At 54.8% G+C, this 14339-nt stretch overlaps 1 protein-coding gene across 4 annotated transcripts in view; it reads right to left on the bottom strand.

Annotated features, from left to right (window-relative positions):
- Positions 1-14339, bottom strand: part of TAB1 (TGF-beta activated kinase 1 (MAP3K7) binding protein 1) — a 33025-nt gene that overhangs the window by 10518 nt on the left and 8168 nt on the right. For all 4 annotated transcript variants that reach the window (XM_019446925.2, XM_019446926.2, XM_019446928.2 and 1 more), the window contains exons 2-5: positions 7731-7867; positions 7231-7384; positions 940-1026; positions 271-409 (exon numbers count right to left, since the gene is read on the bottom strand). In XM_019446925.2, the coding sequence (XP_019302470.1) occupies positions 271-409; positions 940-1026; positions 7231-7384; positions 7731-7867 (517 nt within the window). The remainder of the gene's footprint in view (positions 1-270; positions 410-939; positions 1027-7230; positions 7385-7730; positions 7868-14339) is intronic.

The raw sequence follows: 14339 nt of genomic DNA, 5'->3' as shown, positions 1-14339 counted from the left end.
CGACCCAGAGAGGCGGCGCAACTCGCCCAGAGTCAGTTGGGGCAGGGCGGGGACTAAAGCCGGGATGCCTGCCTCCTAGCTGGTACCTCCGGCTCCCCGGGCTGGGACTGGGACGCTCCTGCGGAGAAACAGGGAGACATATCCAACAGTCTCAGGAGACGCGGGCTGGAGAGCTTACGTGTCTGGGAAGCGGACAGTCCAAAGAACACACAGACCTTGAGGCTACCTCTTGCCCAGCACTCCCCGCCCGGGGACGGGTAGGTGGCTCACCGACATTGGCGACATAGAGCCTGTTGTTGAGAAGGACCGCCACAACAGCCATGGCTCCTCCCGAAATCTCCCTCTCCAGTGCCTTGAGTCTTTCGAGGATCTTCTGGTACTGAGGAAGCAGCTGGTGCTGAGGGACACCCTACAGGCCGTCATCAGGGGGTCAGAGCAGGCCGGGTCCTCGGAGACCATCTCACCAGCCACCCCCTCCCTTCGAAGGCAAGGATCTGAGGTCCGGGCCAGGATGAAGCCGCACTGTAGCCCCAGACAGGCTTCTTGCAGGAAAGCCAGACATGACCCGACTTGTGCCGTCAGTTCTGAAAGTGCCGGTGGGTGATGTGAGCGGGTGGGTGACGAGGCTACGCACAGGGTGAGGTCGGGGACTGGACCGGAAGGGCCTTTCCTCATATTCTTCACTGCCCGCCCCATGCTGGGCCGGAGTGAAGCTGCCTGCATGGGCCAGGGAGGCCTCTTGCAAGGGCCCCTGCGAACGCATCGTCCCCCAGTCCCTCAGGCAGGAACGAGTCTGTCACCCAGTCCCCTGAATCCTGCTGCCCTGGCCCAGTCGTGTCAGTGGCCTGACAGTGACATGGAAGGCAAGTCCTTGCTCCTAGCAAAGCCAGGCCTTGGCGTGCTCCCCTCCCCCCGCCGGGGAGCAGGCCGGGGGATTACCTCTGGCAGCTGGGACTGGAGGCTGGCCTTCTCAGCCAATGCGTCATCGATGGACTCCAGGAAGCTCCTCTCTACCACATCAAAGGCCTGGAGGCAGAGGACAGGGAGGGGTGTCAGGGCACAGGCCAGTTCAAAATACCACCGTCACCAGATACTGAAATGCGTCCTATTAATAGTGACAAACTCTGTATTAACTGCAGGTGGTCACGTGATGCGGGCTTCACAGGGGGCTCTGCAAGGCTACGTCTCCTAGAGAGCAACCTCCGGCAGAGACATCAGCTCCACGGGGCTGGTCGCTGCTAAGGTGGCACCGTGGAGACCAGAGAGGCAGGAGGCGGCGCAGGAGTTACCAGCAAGGATGGGAATCCGGTCACCGGGGGTGAAGCCCACGTCCCCCACCCGCCTGCTGGGCAGTCTCCACCTCCTCATCCACGTGGGAGGCAAGCGCTACTCTGAAGGTGACGGAGACAATCCACCCTGTGCCCCCAAACCCCGGCTCAGAGTAAGTCTAGATCAGTGCCACCTAGTATCGCTACTGCGTCCTGCCAGTCCCTCGACGCCGGTCACACGGCTGCCTTTGAGGGGGGGAGGGTGCAGCCAGAGTCACTGGCGCGGGGCCCTGAGGCCACGGAGGCCTCTGGCCCAGGTGCTGATGCTGGAAAACGGCCGAGAACAGTTTTCGAGGAACAGGAATCCATCCTTCTCATCTTAAAGTAAGTGCCTCTGGACGAGCTTCCAACAAGAGGTGCCAGGAACAAGAGCTCCAGAACGGCCCACAGAAACCAGAACCGGCCAATGAGCACCCGCGAGGAGCAGGGCCCAGCGGTGCCGGCAGCCACCAGAGACTGAGCACCCGAGCCTCACCTGGAGGAACGGCATCGCCCTCGGTTACCCTGTTTCCGCCCGAGCTCAGCCCCCGCCCACTGCACCCGTGGGTCTGAGGCTGCATCCCTAACGCCCCTCCCCCAGAAGCATCTCCTCCACAGCCCACCCTGCAGGTCAAGGGGAAGGACCGCAGCTGGCTGGCTGCCCGCTCCTGCGCTCTGGGAAGGTGGGGAGCCCCTGTTCTCATAAAACAACTTTGTCTTTCTGAGTTGCTGCCTAGGCGTCTGACAGTGTGATAACCCTGCTCGTAACCAGAGTCTGGACACCAAGATAAGGGTCTGAGCTTAGGATCCCCACCGTAAGTTCCCGCGTCGCTGCTCCTGGCAGCACCTTTTAAAACAACCACTTAGAATTAAGGCTACAAAAAGTAGTGAGCTCCACCGCGACCAACCTGGAAGTTATAGGTGCTTGCTACCCTGCTCTTTTTTTTAAATTTTTTTTTTTAACATTTACTTATTTTTGAGACAGAGACAGAACATGAACGGGGGAGGGTCACAGAGAGAGGGAGACACAGAATCTGAAACAGGCTCCAGGCTCTGAGCTGTCAGCTCAGAGCCCGACGCGGGGCTCGAACCCACGCACCGTGAGATCATGACCTGAGCCGAAGTCGGACGCTTAACCGACCGAGCCACCCAGGCGCCCCGCTACCCTGCTCTTTATCTCCCACTGGCTCTGGACTCAGGAGGGAGGACTGTCCTCCTCCCCAGGCCAGGGGCGCCCCCTTGCTTCAGGATCTGTAAGTAATAATAAATCTGTGACACTACCTTTCTGGGGCGGTACTGAGGCTGTGCCTTCAATCAAAACAGCCCCCACGGGTCTCACATCCCCAGAGGGGACATGTGCTTGGATGCTGAGGGAGCTACCTGCTGACCCCGTGTCATCAGGTTATAATCTACGTAATCTTAATTCAATATCCCAGCTCTGGCTTCTCAATACCATTGGTGACAAGGATAGGATCTCCTTTTTTTTTTTTTTTTTTTTTTTTTTTAATTTAATTTGAGAGAGAGAGAATGAATCTTAAGCAGGCTCCATGCTCAGCACAGAGCCCAACGCTGGGCTCCATCCCACAACCCTGGGATCGTGGCCTGAGCTGAAATCAAGAGCCGGCCGCTCACCCAACTGAGCCTCCCAGGTGCCCTGCAGTCTGTACCCTGTACGATGCCTCGGGGCTGTGAATGGCTCACAAACTTCCTCTCCCGGACGGACAGGGCTCTCTGGGAAGGAAGCACTGCTTGCTGGCAGTCCGTGGCGTTGCTTGGCACTGCCTCTGGGTGTTGCCACAAATCCCCACCCTAAGTTGTTACGCTGTAAAAGATCGGACTCCCCTGCAGCGGCCGACCGGCAGGCCCCAATCTGAGGTGGCTGTGTTTCCCATCAGTCTCTAAATGAGACCCCACTGGGTGTCTGGTCTGGAGGTGACTGGTTACGATCGCACGCGAAAGCTGAGCCACAGTGAGCTAACTAGGACGGAAGGACTCTGCCTCTTTCCCAGCAGGGCCGCAGGCCGTATGGCCCTGGAAGCCAAAGAGAGTTCCCCTAGGTTAGTGCTGGAAAGGGAGGCTGGCAGCTAGGGCCACTGTGCTGGTGGTTGGGGCTGGGTGTTAAGCTTGGGCAGCCGGCCCCAACCCGTGACAGAGGCAACTCCACCAGGGGCATCCCGGCACCCCGGGCCAGCGCCTCCGGTGTTGCTGCCTTCCCTGCCGCTGTCGCAGATCGTCCCCTAACCCCACGAGATACTGGCAGTCCCACCCCTGGCGTGGTAGAGCAAAACGCACCCTCGCTAAAAGCAGGGCCCCCGAGCACACGGTACCAGCTCCCCCCAAGTCCCCAAAGGAGGTTGAAAATCGACTAGACTCTTGTAAGAACCCCGCTCACGTGGCTTGGGCCTTACTGGGCACAGTGGCATATTGCACCCAACTGCTCTTGCTACATTCCCGGGGCCGGGGGACTCTCCCAAAGGCACTGGTGAGCGCTGCGCTGGTTGAGGTGGACCTAACTCGCGGGAGATATACCGGGGCACCCTAGGGCAGGACGCAGCAGCCCCCATCCCAGGCGTTCCCTGCTACCGTCCGTCGAACTGAGATGTCCAACAACGACCAGTGTGAACCAGAAATGGAGACAGGGGACTATGCCACGCTAGCAGTGCAAGGTTTTCTAGAAAAATGTGCCCGAAGTGGGGAGGAGAAGGGTGCTGATTGGCTCTTCTGGGACTTTGGAACAGGCTCCCACCTGCTGTTTGCGGCGGCTGAGATGCGCCAGTTGGCTGGGTGGCCCAAGACTCTACAATTCATACTTCGTTAAAAACACAAAAACAAAATCAAAAAACCCAGGGTATTGAGGACCCATTTTATCAGGGACACCCTAGAGGACCCCTGGACTTGTCACCACAGCAAGGGGGCCAAATGTGTCAGGCCACAAGGGCAGGAGACAGACAAAATAAAAAAGGGGGTGGGCTCTGAGGAAGAGATCCCCGCAAGCTTGCAGAGCCCTTGGAGATAAGGAGAAAGAAGGTCCCGTGTCCTGACTCAGATTTTGACACTGGGCCCATCCCTCCGTTGACATCAGAGTTCAGGCTCACCGTAAGCAGACAACCCTGGATGAGTCACCTCCTCTCAGCCAGAAACCGGGATGGGTCAGAGGGTCCGTCATTTTGCTAAGTGGTACGTTTCCACACTCCCTGACCGTGTCCAACCCAGAGGAGGCACCCCGGGGGCCAGAATCTCAAGAGTTTTACTTAAAGGGTAAGCCCCCCCCCCAAAAGGCCATGCTGTTACAACTTATAGAAACGTCAGATACAGTACCACAGGCATTAGGTGGTACCAATGCCGTAGCTAGACACGAAAAAGAATTTTTCTGAAGCCCAAATCTCGTTTGCCGGTAAAGGTGAACAGGCCCCACTCCTCCCACAGCCAGGAACCCAACGGAGGGGCCCCAGGGGATACAGGGACTTCTGGGCCCCTTTTAGGTCCCCACTGAGGGGTGGCCTGCAACGCGGCTCCCTCCCGTACAAGATGACCCACGTACCTCTCCATATTGGCAGCTCTGGAGATCAGGGACCCTGATGACTTCCTCTCGGGACAGCCAGGACCCAAGTTAGAGGCCTCTGCTCAGGTGCCACAGACGCCGTCACCTCTTGGCATGGCCCAGCCCCGGCAGCAGGATCTGGGTCCTGTACCCTGACTTCTGAGAGAGGCGGCTACAAGGCCCCTGCCCAGGAACCCAGCAGTCTCCTGGAGCCCGTCCCTCCTCCAGGGGACAATTACCCGTATACTTCTCTGATTACCCACTGGGACACGTAAAAGAGAAATTTTACTGCTCTTGTCGACGCCTTCTGGGAACCCCTCTAAACATCAGCGAGGGGCACCCTTTACATTACAAGGCGTATCAGGCAGGCTACGGAAAGCGTTCGACCTCCATTGGATGTGACCCACCTGCAGCACAGAGGTTGGGCTATCGCCCCACATAAGATTCAAGGGCCGCTCACAAGTGTTAAATTTCTGGGCCTCAATTGGTCCTCTGAAGGCCGGGAAACTCCACTTGAGGTTAAACACTAACTGTCAACGCTTCAGCCCCCGCCATGCTGCGGCAAGCCCGCCACGGCCTTCGCACTGCGGACGCATACCTCGCTTGCCACTACCCTCTCCGCAGCCACACACGGAGCCCCCACGCTTCGGTGGGGAGGAGCCCGACAGCAAGCTCTGTAGCTGGCACAGAGGTCAACTCATCAGGCCCGCCAGCTCCTTCCTCCAGGTGGAAGCGCTGGCCGCCACGGACCACGCGTCCCAGGACTGCGGCCTAACCGCGGCTCCCCCTGGCTGCCCACGGGCTTCCAGACCGGAAGGCTGCACTCCACAGCCACCCGCTTCAGCCCCCAGAACATCGCAGTCTGGCTCCTTAACGGGCTTTGCTAGAAACAGGGGCCCTCGCCGACCGGAGCTGCCACCCTCACGCTTCTGATCAGATCGCGGGTAAGGGACGGCTCCCCACGTGGCTCCGCGCAGCCACAGAGGCCCATTCCCGAAAGCGGACAGGGCACCCCCAGGAAGGGGCCGACTCTGCGGAGGCGGGTCTTTCCAGAGGGCAGGAGGACATGGCTTCCGAGGTCCTCGGCCCCCGGCCCACGGGCCGTAAGGAAGTGGTGACGGAGGCGCCCCCAGCCCCGCCTGGGCCTCTAGCAGGCCGAGCTAGCCGCCGCCAAGAGCTGGCTGCTCCGTGCACGGCAGCGCCGCCACCGTCCGTGGCAGGGCAGGGCCAGCTCAGCTCGCTGGGCTCGCGGCAGCACAGTTGGCTGTGTAGAGCACTGCTGCCCGTGGCCGGCCTCTTGTCCGTGTCTCTGCTGACTCCCGGGCAGCTGCTGACAGGCTCGCGGTCCGGTCAGGCCGACGGCGGGGGGATGATTTTCACATCCTGTCTGGGGTGCTCCGTGTGGAGGGTACCGGGGCAATCAAAGCCTTTCGCACTTCAACACGAATGCTACCTCGAGGTGTTTTCCCTCGCCCGAATCCCAGTCACCATACACTTGGGGCTCTCGACCGGCTCCACCCACCCCTCAGCCCCCCGCAATCAGTCCTCAGCTCCACCGCGCCAGCCTTTCTTAGTTACCGCTTCTTCACTCTTTACTCCTCGGCCTAATGGTCCCCAAAGGTCCTCTGTCTCCTTGGATCACGGGGTAGCTACCGCCACAATGGCCTGGGTGCGCTGGGCGCAGGGCTGTCCTGCTCTGGGGGCGCCTCTCACAAAACGCACCGCTTTGAATCGCAGATGACGTCCCCAAACCAAACGCTGGAAACTGCCGTTCTTTGGTGCCGGGAGGGGACGAGCCTCTTAGCTGCCGGCAGGTTGAATTCACTGGGCGGCTCCCTCCCTCCGTCCCCACTACCCACTTCACTACGACTTGTGTGATACTCGCACTGGTTTACTGCCTGCTACACCCACCCCGAACGCCTCTGCGGGGAGGAGCCTCCCTGTCTTGCTTTTCTGAGTACACCCCGCTCCCATTCAGGTCTCCCAACACCACGGACTCGGATCCTCAGAGCAAGGATCTCATTTTACTGCCCAACAGGGCATCCGGTGAATTTTCATTTCGGCCACAGGCCTCTGGCATTACTGGATGCCACGGTGGACTTTGAGAATCCTCGCTCCTTAACTTCCCGGGCAGTAAACGGCTCCTACGTGGACTTCCTCGCTGCCTGGGGCACCTGCCACTTGAAATGCTAAGCCCCGTGGCCACCGCTCTCCTCACACCCGGCCGCCGGGAGAGGCTCCCACCGCTGCTCTGCGGGAGAGAAGGTGCCGGCAGCGTCTTCAGACCAACCCCGGCTGACCCCGCACTTTGCGGTCGCAGGGCTGAGCTCCCGGGGGAGCCGACCGGCCGGGGTCACGGTCGGCCAGCCTGACCCCCGCTACCTGCAGCAGCACACGCCGCACGTCCGCCTCGGTGTGCTCCGCGCTGAGCTGGCCCAGCAGGAGCTCTGCAGACAGCCGCTGGGCCACGAAGCTGGTCACCCGGTTGCCGTCATAGCCGTTGAAGACCCCGTACAGGAAGCAGTTGTTCTCACTCCTGACAGAGAAGGGGAGCGGCTTGAGACGGGGGGCTCGCAGAAGAGGGACGCCGGTTCCCAAGTGGAGGGGAGGAGGGAAAGGACTGGGGGAGACCAGAGATACAGCGGCGGTGGCTTCGGATGCCCACCGGGGTTCCCCCACTCTGACCATCATTCCACCCCGGCATGGCCTTCCAGGACACTCCCTGACACCACTGTAGCAGGCCCTCGGTCGGCCTGAGGTCCAGAAGTGCAAGGGACAGCAGGAGATGCCCCCCCGTGGGTCACAGCTCAGTGGCAAGCCCCACTCGGGACGGGTGCAAACTTGCCTCCGAGGCTCAGGAGGGCACTGCCGGCAAGGCTCACCTGAACTTGAGCCAGCTGTCCTCCGGTGGGTGGCTCTCGGTGCCCTTGCCATCAGCAGAGTAGCTGCGGTTGGAGGCTGAACCAACCCCAGAGAGGTGGCAGAGAGGCAGGTCGTCTGTCCAGCTTGGCTGCTGCTCCTGAGGACACCAGGAAACCAGAAAGTGTCACCTCCTTCATGAGGACGGACCCCCACCTCACCTTCTTTCTCTTCCCCGACAGGAACATAGCAGCCCCAGAGCCCCACAGACGGTTCTGCTTCCTTCCGGAAAACAGCGCTTGGATGAACAAACACCTGCAGAAGGGTTTGCGTGTTTTTATGGGTAGTCCACAATGCCGTTCCCCAGGAAACCTGGAAAAAACTAGAGTTCCCAAATTCTAGGCTCAGCAGTGGTTTCTAAGCACGAGCTGTGTTACGAAACACGAGCGAGACACACAAAAGAAGCAGTCTCTTGGGAGAAAGCTCTTTGGTGGCTCCCCACCGCTCCCTGCCGTGGCTCTGACTCCAACCCCTTGGGCACCAGTTAAAACTGGAGATTTCCAGGCCCAACCCCCAGAATGTCTGGTCCTGGTGGGGTCCGGGATACCTGCGTCGCAGGCAGCTCCTCCCAGGTGGCCGATTCGGGAGGCCCGACGGCGCTTGAGAAACTGCCTTTACGAGCCAGCTTCAGTCATACGCCATGCCCTTGGCATCTCTCCCCTCGGTCCCTGCTCTGCTCTGGCACCCTCTCGCATCTGCTCCGTGCCACATCCCTCTCTCCCGGTACAAGTGCCTGCAGCACCTCACTCTTTTCCCTCTGCAAGAATATACTCCTTATCCTTGTCTAGCAATTCTCCATGTCCTTCAGAACTCTGGCTCAGGAGTCACCACCTCCAGGAAGTCTTCCTTCAGGAAGACCCCCTCCCGCTGCCACTGCTCTGGCTCGGCTGACAGCCCTTCTCATGCACTCCTCCTACACCTGGCTCCCCTACTCCTGCCTGCCAGCATCTGACTGCCTTTCTACCCCTTGGATCTCAAAACAGGCAGTCCGGCTTTAAACCTCACATACACGCGTGTGCACTTATGCAGAGCTGTCCAGGCCCAGCCCAAACACAGATTCTGAATTTCCGAAATCTCCTAGGAGTGCACTCCGAAGTCCCAGAAACGGCTCTGACACAAGGCCCAGGTATGTGCCATTCTTCTCACTGAAAGCCTCCCCATACCAGGCCCCTATCTGAGAGCTGTGCCTGGTTCCCAAGAGCCTTCCCAGGACCACCCGGCCTGGAAATGATGGGGAGCGCCGAAGGTCAACTGCAAAGAGGGTAACACTTGGATCGAACGGAACGCTGTACTGAAATATTCAACAGGCACGTATCCTGTGCACAATTTCTTGTAAGGTCGTAGTAAGTCTTCAAAAAAGGATGTGAAAACCACTTCAGCAGGCTCTTGCAATCAGATATGCAAATGGCCTGTGGTTAGCTTTTGTGGCAAATTTTATCTTCTGTTTATTTACATACTGACAGTGAGTGCCTTTATGGCTTTTTAAAATTGCTTCGATGCTGCATTTATTCTAGCGGGTTCGTTCTGTCTTGCACCCTGGAGCAGCTTCTGCAGGGTGCAGGAGTTTATTTTTATTTTTAAATTAACATATAGTAAAATGGACTTTTTTTTGGCATGCCGGTCTATGAGTTTTCACACGTGTTTGGTGTGAGTGCCGCCACAAGATCTGGGAAGAGCCCCATCATCCCAAAACGTACCCGTGTGTTGCCCCTTCGTAGCCACCCCTCCCCTAACGCCCAACAAGTGACTTGTGCTCAATCACTACGTTCGCTGTCTTTTCAAGAATCTCCTAGGTGAAATTATGCAGTACGCGGCTTTTTTTCTTTTTATTGTGATGAAACACACATAATAAAATTCACCATCTTAACCGTTTTTGAACGTACAGTCCGGTGGTACTAAATACATTCGGTGTTGGGCGGCCAGCCCTGCCATCCGTCCCCATAGCTCTTTCCCTCCTTTTGTAAATCTGAAACCCTGTCCCCACTAAACACAAACTCCCCTCACTTCCCCAGCCCCCGATGCCCACCACCACCACACTCTAGGTCTTGTAAGGCATAACCTTTTAAGACCGGTTCCCCTCACTCCGCATGATGCCTTGGAGACCAACCCCCATCCCACCCCCCCCCCCCCACCAAGTCACTGCGGGCGGCAAGTCTGTCCCTTCATCGCAGAGAGCCTCCCGTCAGATGGATGCAGAAGCCTGTCCACTCATCCCCTGAAGGGCATCTGGGCTATTTCCAGTTTTCGGCAATTATGAAGAGAGCTGGCATAAACGTTCACGGGCAGGTTTTGGTGTGAACATAACATTTCACGTCTCTGGAGTAGGGATGAGACTGCGGTTTAATTTTGTAAGAAGCTGCCAATCTGTTTCCCAAAGCGGTGTACCATCTGCATTCCCACCGGTAACGGGCGAGAGTTCCAGGGGCTCCACACCCTCGCCCCGCCGTGGTCCTATTAAATGCAGACATTCTGAGAAGTGTGCAGCCGATCCCATCGCGCCTTTGATTTGCATTTCCCTAACGGCTAATGACGGTGTTGAGCATTTTTTTCATGTGCTAATTTGCCATCCACACAACTCTGGAGAAGAGTCTGTTGTAAGTCTTTTTTTGTTTGGTTTTTAGAGAGAGCAAGTGCTAGTGGGGGAGGGGCAGAGAGAGAGAGGGAGAGAGAATCTCGAGCAGGCTCCGTGCCCAGCGCAGGGCCTGCCGTGGGGCTCAGTCCACCATGAGATCATGACTTGAGCCAAAATCAAGGGAGATGCTGAACCGGATGAGCCACCCAGGTGCCCATTATGCCAATCTTTTAATCGGGTTATTTGTTGAGTTCTGAGAGCCCTTTGTGTTTTTTGGACCAAGTCCTTTGTTGGACATGTGATTTGCAAGTATGTCTTCCCAGTCTGTGGTTTGTCATTTCATTCACTTCCTGGTACCTTTTGCAAAGCAAGAGGTTTTAGTTTTTATGAAGCCCGTTTTATCCGCTTTCTCTCTCACGGCGCACACTTCTGGTGTCTTAAGAATTCTGCCCAGCCCCAGAGACCTTCTAGGTTTTTCTTCAGATAGTTTCACGGTTTTACATTTAGACTTGTGATCCATTTAGGGTCAATCTCTGCATAAACCAGGAAGTTTCGGTCTAAGTGGTTTTGGGTTTTGTTTTGCACATACAGATTGCCAATTGTTGTAACACTGTTTCTTGAAAAGACTGCCCTGTCTCCATTAAAGTACCTCTGCACTTCTTTCAAAAATTAACTGGCCATACTTGGGTGGGTCTGTCTCTGGACTCTAGTCTGTTCCATGGATCCATGTGTCTATCCCTCCACCGATTCCATGCTCTGGATTACCATACCTTTATAAATCTAGAGTTTAAATCTGTATATAAGTCTATATTATAAAATCTACATTTTCTTTATGATCTATATTATAAAATCGGGTAGTGGGTTGCCTCTAATTTTATTCTTTGTCAAAACTGTTTCGGCGATCCTGGCTCCTTTGCCTCCCACGTCAATTTTAGAAGTGGCCTGTCTATATCTACACGGAAGACTTGCTGGGATTTTGACTGGAATTGTTTATAGATCAATTTAGGACATCTGACATCCTCACCGTGCTGAATTCTGCAGCCCACCAACATGGTATGTCTTTAAATTTACTTACGTCTTCTTTATAGGACATCTACACAATTTCACCGCAAGGGCTGAAAAGCCACTTGAAAACAAAAAATGTGACCAAAACCTAGCCAAAGAAAAGAAACAGCAAGAGCTGAAATTCTGTTCAGCTCCCGACGACACCAGGCACTCAGCACTTTTAGGTCAAGTGACACACGGGAAGAAAAATTGTCACAGTAACACAAATTGTTTCTAGCTGCAATCTCCACCTGTCTCATTTGAGAGTGACACAAATGTCTCTCTTCACATAAATGTGAAATTAATTAGGTCTTTGGACTCCACATAGGACATTATGCAATCATAGTGTATTCAATTAATACCAACATGTATTCAATAAACATCTACTGGGCATTTATACAAGGCTGACATCATTCTAGGCACTGGGGCCACAGTGCAGGACATAATTGAGGGTCCTTGTTTGAAGCCTCCTTTCTAGGGACAGAGAAACTTCCAACATGCTAATATAACAAATATTATATATATTACAATACAATGTTACAATACGATACATATTATAAAATATTTTAGACAGAGATACGAGCCACGGAAAAAATAATTAGGGTAAGGGGACAGAGAGTGATGGTGAGGGCTTTTAGATGAAATGGTCAGAAGAGGCCTCTCCAGGGGCCCCTGGGTGGCTCAGTCAGTTGGGCATCTGACTCTCGATTTCGGTTAAGGTCATGATCTCACCGTTCATGAGATCGAGCCCCACATTGGCTCTGCTCTGATAGGGTGGAGCCTGCTTGGGTTTCTCTCTCTCTCTCTGCCCCTCCCCTGCTCACTCTCTCTCAAAATAAATAAATAAACATTAAAAAAAAAAGAAGAGGCCTCCCTGAAGAGGTGACCTCTGAGCCAGACCCAAATGATCACGGAGCAGTGGCCCTTTCAGAAAGTGGGAAAGGGGCCTTCCAAACAGAGGAAATGGCATGTGCAAAGACCCTGAGGTAGCAAAACAAGTGTGTGAGGTTTAAGTAAATGCAAGAAGGCCAGCATAGCCTCTGCAGTGACCAGAGGGGAAAATGGCTTCTACCGTGTTCATATATATGCGTGTGCCTATGTGCCTAGGTGGGGACAGGGTAGGGCCTTCCTTCCATGCCACTGAAAAGAGTTCATTGCCAAGGAATTAATTATTTTTCAACGAACTGCTTTGTTGCCAATTATCGCTTAGGTCTTAGGTCTGGTTAGCATGCCTCCACTGTCAGAGACCTCACAGAGGTTGGGCAACTTGGCAAATAAATTTCCCAAAGAATCTTTTTCTAGGGTCTGTCCCCTGCCTGCAACTCAAATGAAACTAAGCAAAAGATTAAGCACAAAAGCATCTCCCCAGTCTGGAGGGTCTCAGGTCCTCCTCCTGAAAAGATGGGTCGAGACCACTATTCAGCACCCCGAAGCGCCACAGCTGTTTCAAAGCATGCAGGAGGAGATGTTCATTCATACTTTCTAGAATCCTATCTGTGATTAAAGATGAGATGAAGACGGGGTGCCTGGGTGGCTCAGTTGGTTGAGCATCAGACTCTGGGTTTCGGTTCAGGTCACGATCTCACGGCTTCCTGGGTTTGAGCCCCGTGTCTGCTTGGGATTCTCTCTCTCACCCTCTCTCTCTGCCCCTCCCCTACTTGCGCTGTCTCTGTCACTCTCAAAATAAATAAATGAACTTAAAAAAAGATAAGATTAAGAGGGATTGAACTTGACCTCTAGTAGGAAACGAACAACACAAATGCGTCGCCCATGATGCAAAACCTGTCATCGATGCCGCAATCACGAGACTCCCTCTGCCATTCCCTAACTCCCATGAGGGTCAGACACAGGCTTCCAGGGACTCGAATCTTTACAACAAATTCATACTTTCCAGCAAAAAGTAACTATTACCCGAGCAACGTATGGGCCCCACTTGACACTGTGAGATACACTCTGACAAACACTAATGAGAGGCTCTTTCGAGGAAGGAAGGAAATGAACTAGAGTAGATGACTGAGGAACTCGCCACCTGGGTGTTTCAAGGCACAAAAACAACTCACTCGCCCAATGGGCGCCCGTGACACTGCTCTCAGGGGCGGGCTGGTACCGCGCGGGCCACCGCAGCCACGCTCAGCTCGCACGGAGTAACAAGCTGTCCCAAATCAGAAAGACTCCAGGACGGTGGTCCACCTCCTGACAAGCACCCGGTTCTTCAGACAGGATTGATGACTGGTGCCTGGACACCTCTATGATGTTAAGTCCTCTTCTTTGAAAAAATGATTTTCATGTTTTTAAATTTTATTTTTGAGAGAGAGAGACAGAGCACGAGCGGGGGAGGCACAGAGAGAGAGGGAGACACAGACTCCGAAGCAGGCTCAGGCTCTGAGCTGTCAGCACAGTGCACACACGGGACTAAACTCATAAACCGTGAGATCGTGACCTGAGCCGAAGTCGGACTCTCGACCGACTGAGTCTCCCAGGTGCCCCCAAGAGCTCTTTTTGAAATGTGATTTTCATAATGATGAACTAGTAATATTTTGGAAATATAGTTGACTCTTGAACAACGCGGGGGCTGGGGCACCAACCTCCCGCGCAGTCAAAAGTCTGTAACTTTTGAGTCCCTCAAAACTTAACTATTAATAGAGGCTACCTTCCACTGGAAACCTTACCAACGACATAAACAATCAACACATGTTTTGTATGTTACATGTATCGTGTACTGACTTCTTACAATCAAGTAAGCTGGAAAAAAGAAAACACTAAGAAAATCATAAGGAGGGGAGCCTGGGTGGCTCAGCTGGTTAAGCGTCTGACTCTTGGTTTCGGCTCAGGTCACAATCTCACGGTTCGTGAGTTTGAGCCCCGTATCCGGATCTGCACTGAAAGCAGAGAGCCTGCTTGGGATTTCTCTCTCCCTCTCTCTCTGCCCCTCCCCTGCTTGTGTACTCTCTCTCTC

This window comes from Panthera pardus, unplaced genomic scaffold (assembly GCF_024362965.1).
Source record: "Panthera pardus isolate Hobbes unplaced genomic scaffold, ASM2436296v1 HiC_scaffold_6, whole genome shotgun sequence".
Classification (NCBI taxonomy): domain Eukaryota; kingdom Metazoa; phylum Chordata; class Mammalia; order Carnivora; family Felidae; genus Panthera; species Panthera pardus.
The sequence above is the reverse complement of the archived record's forward strand: the minus strand, read 5'-3'. Positions and strand labels throughout refer to the sequence as shown.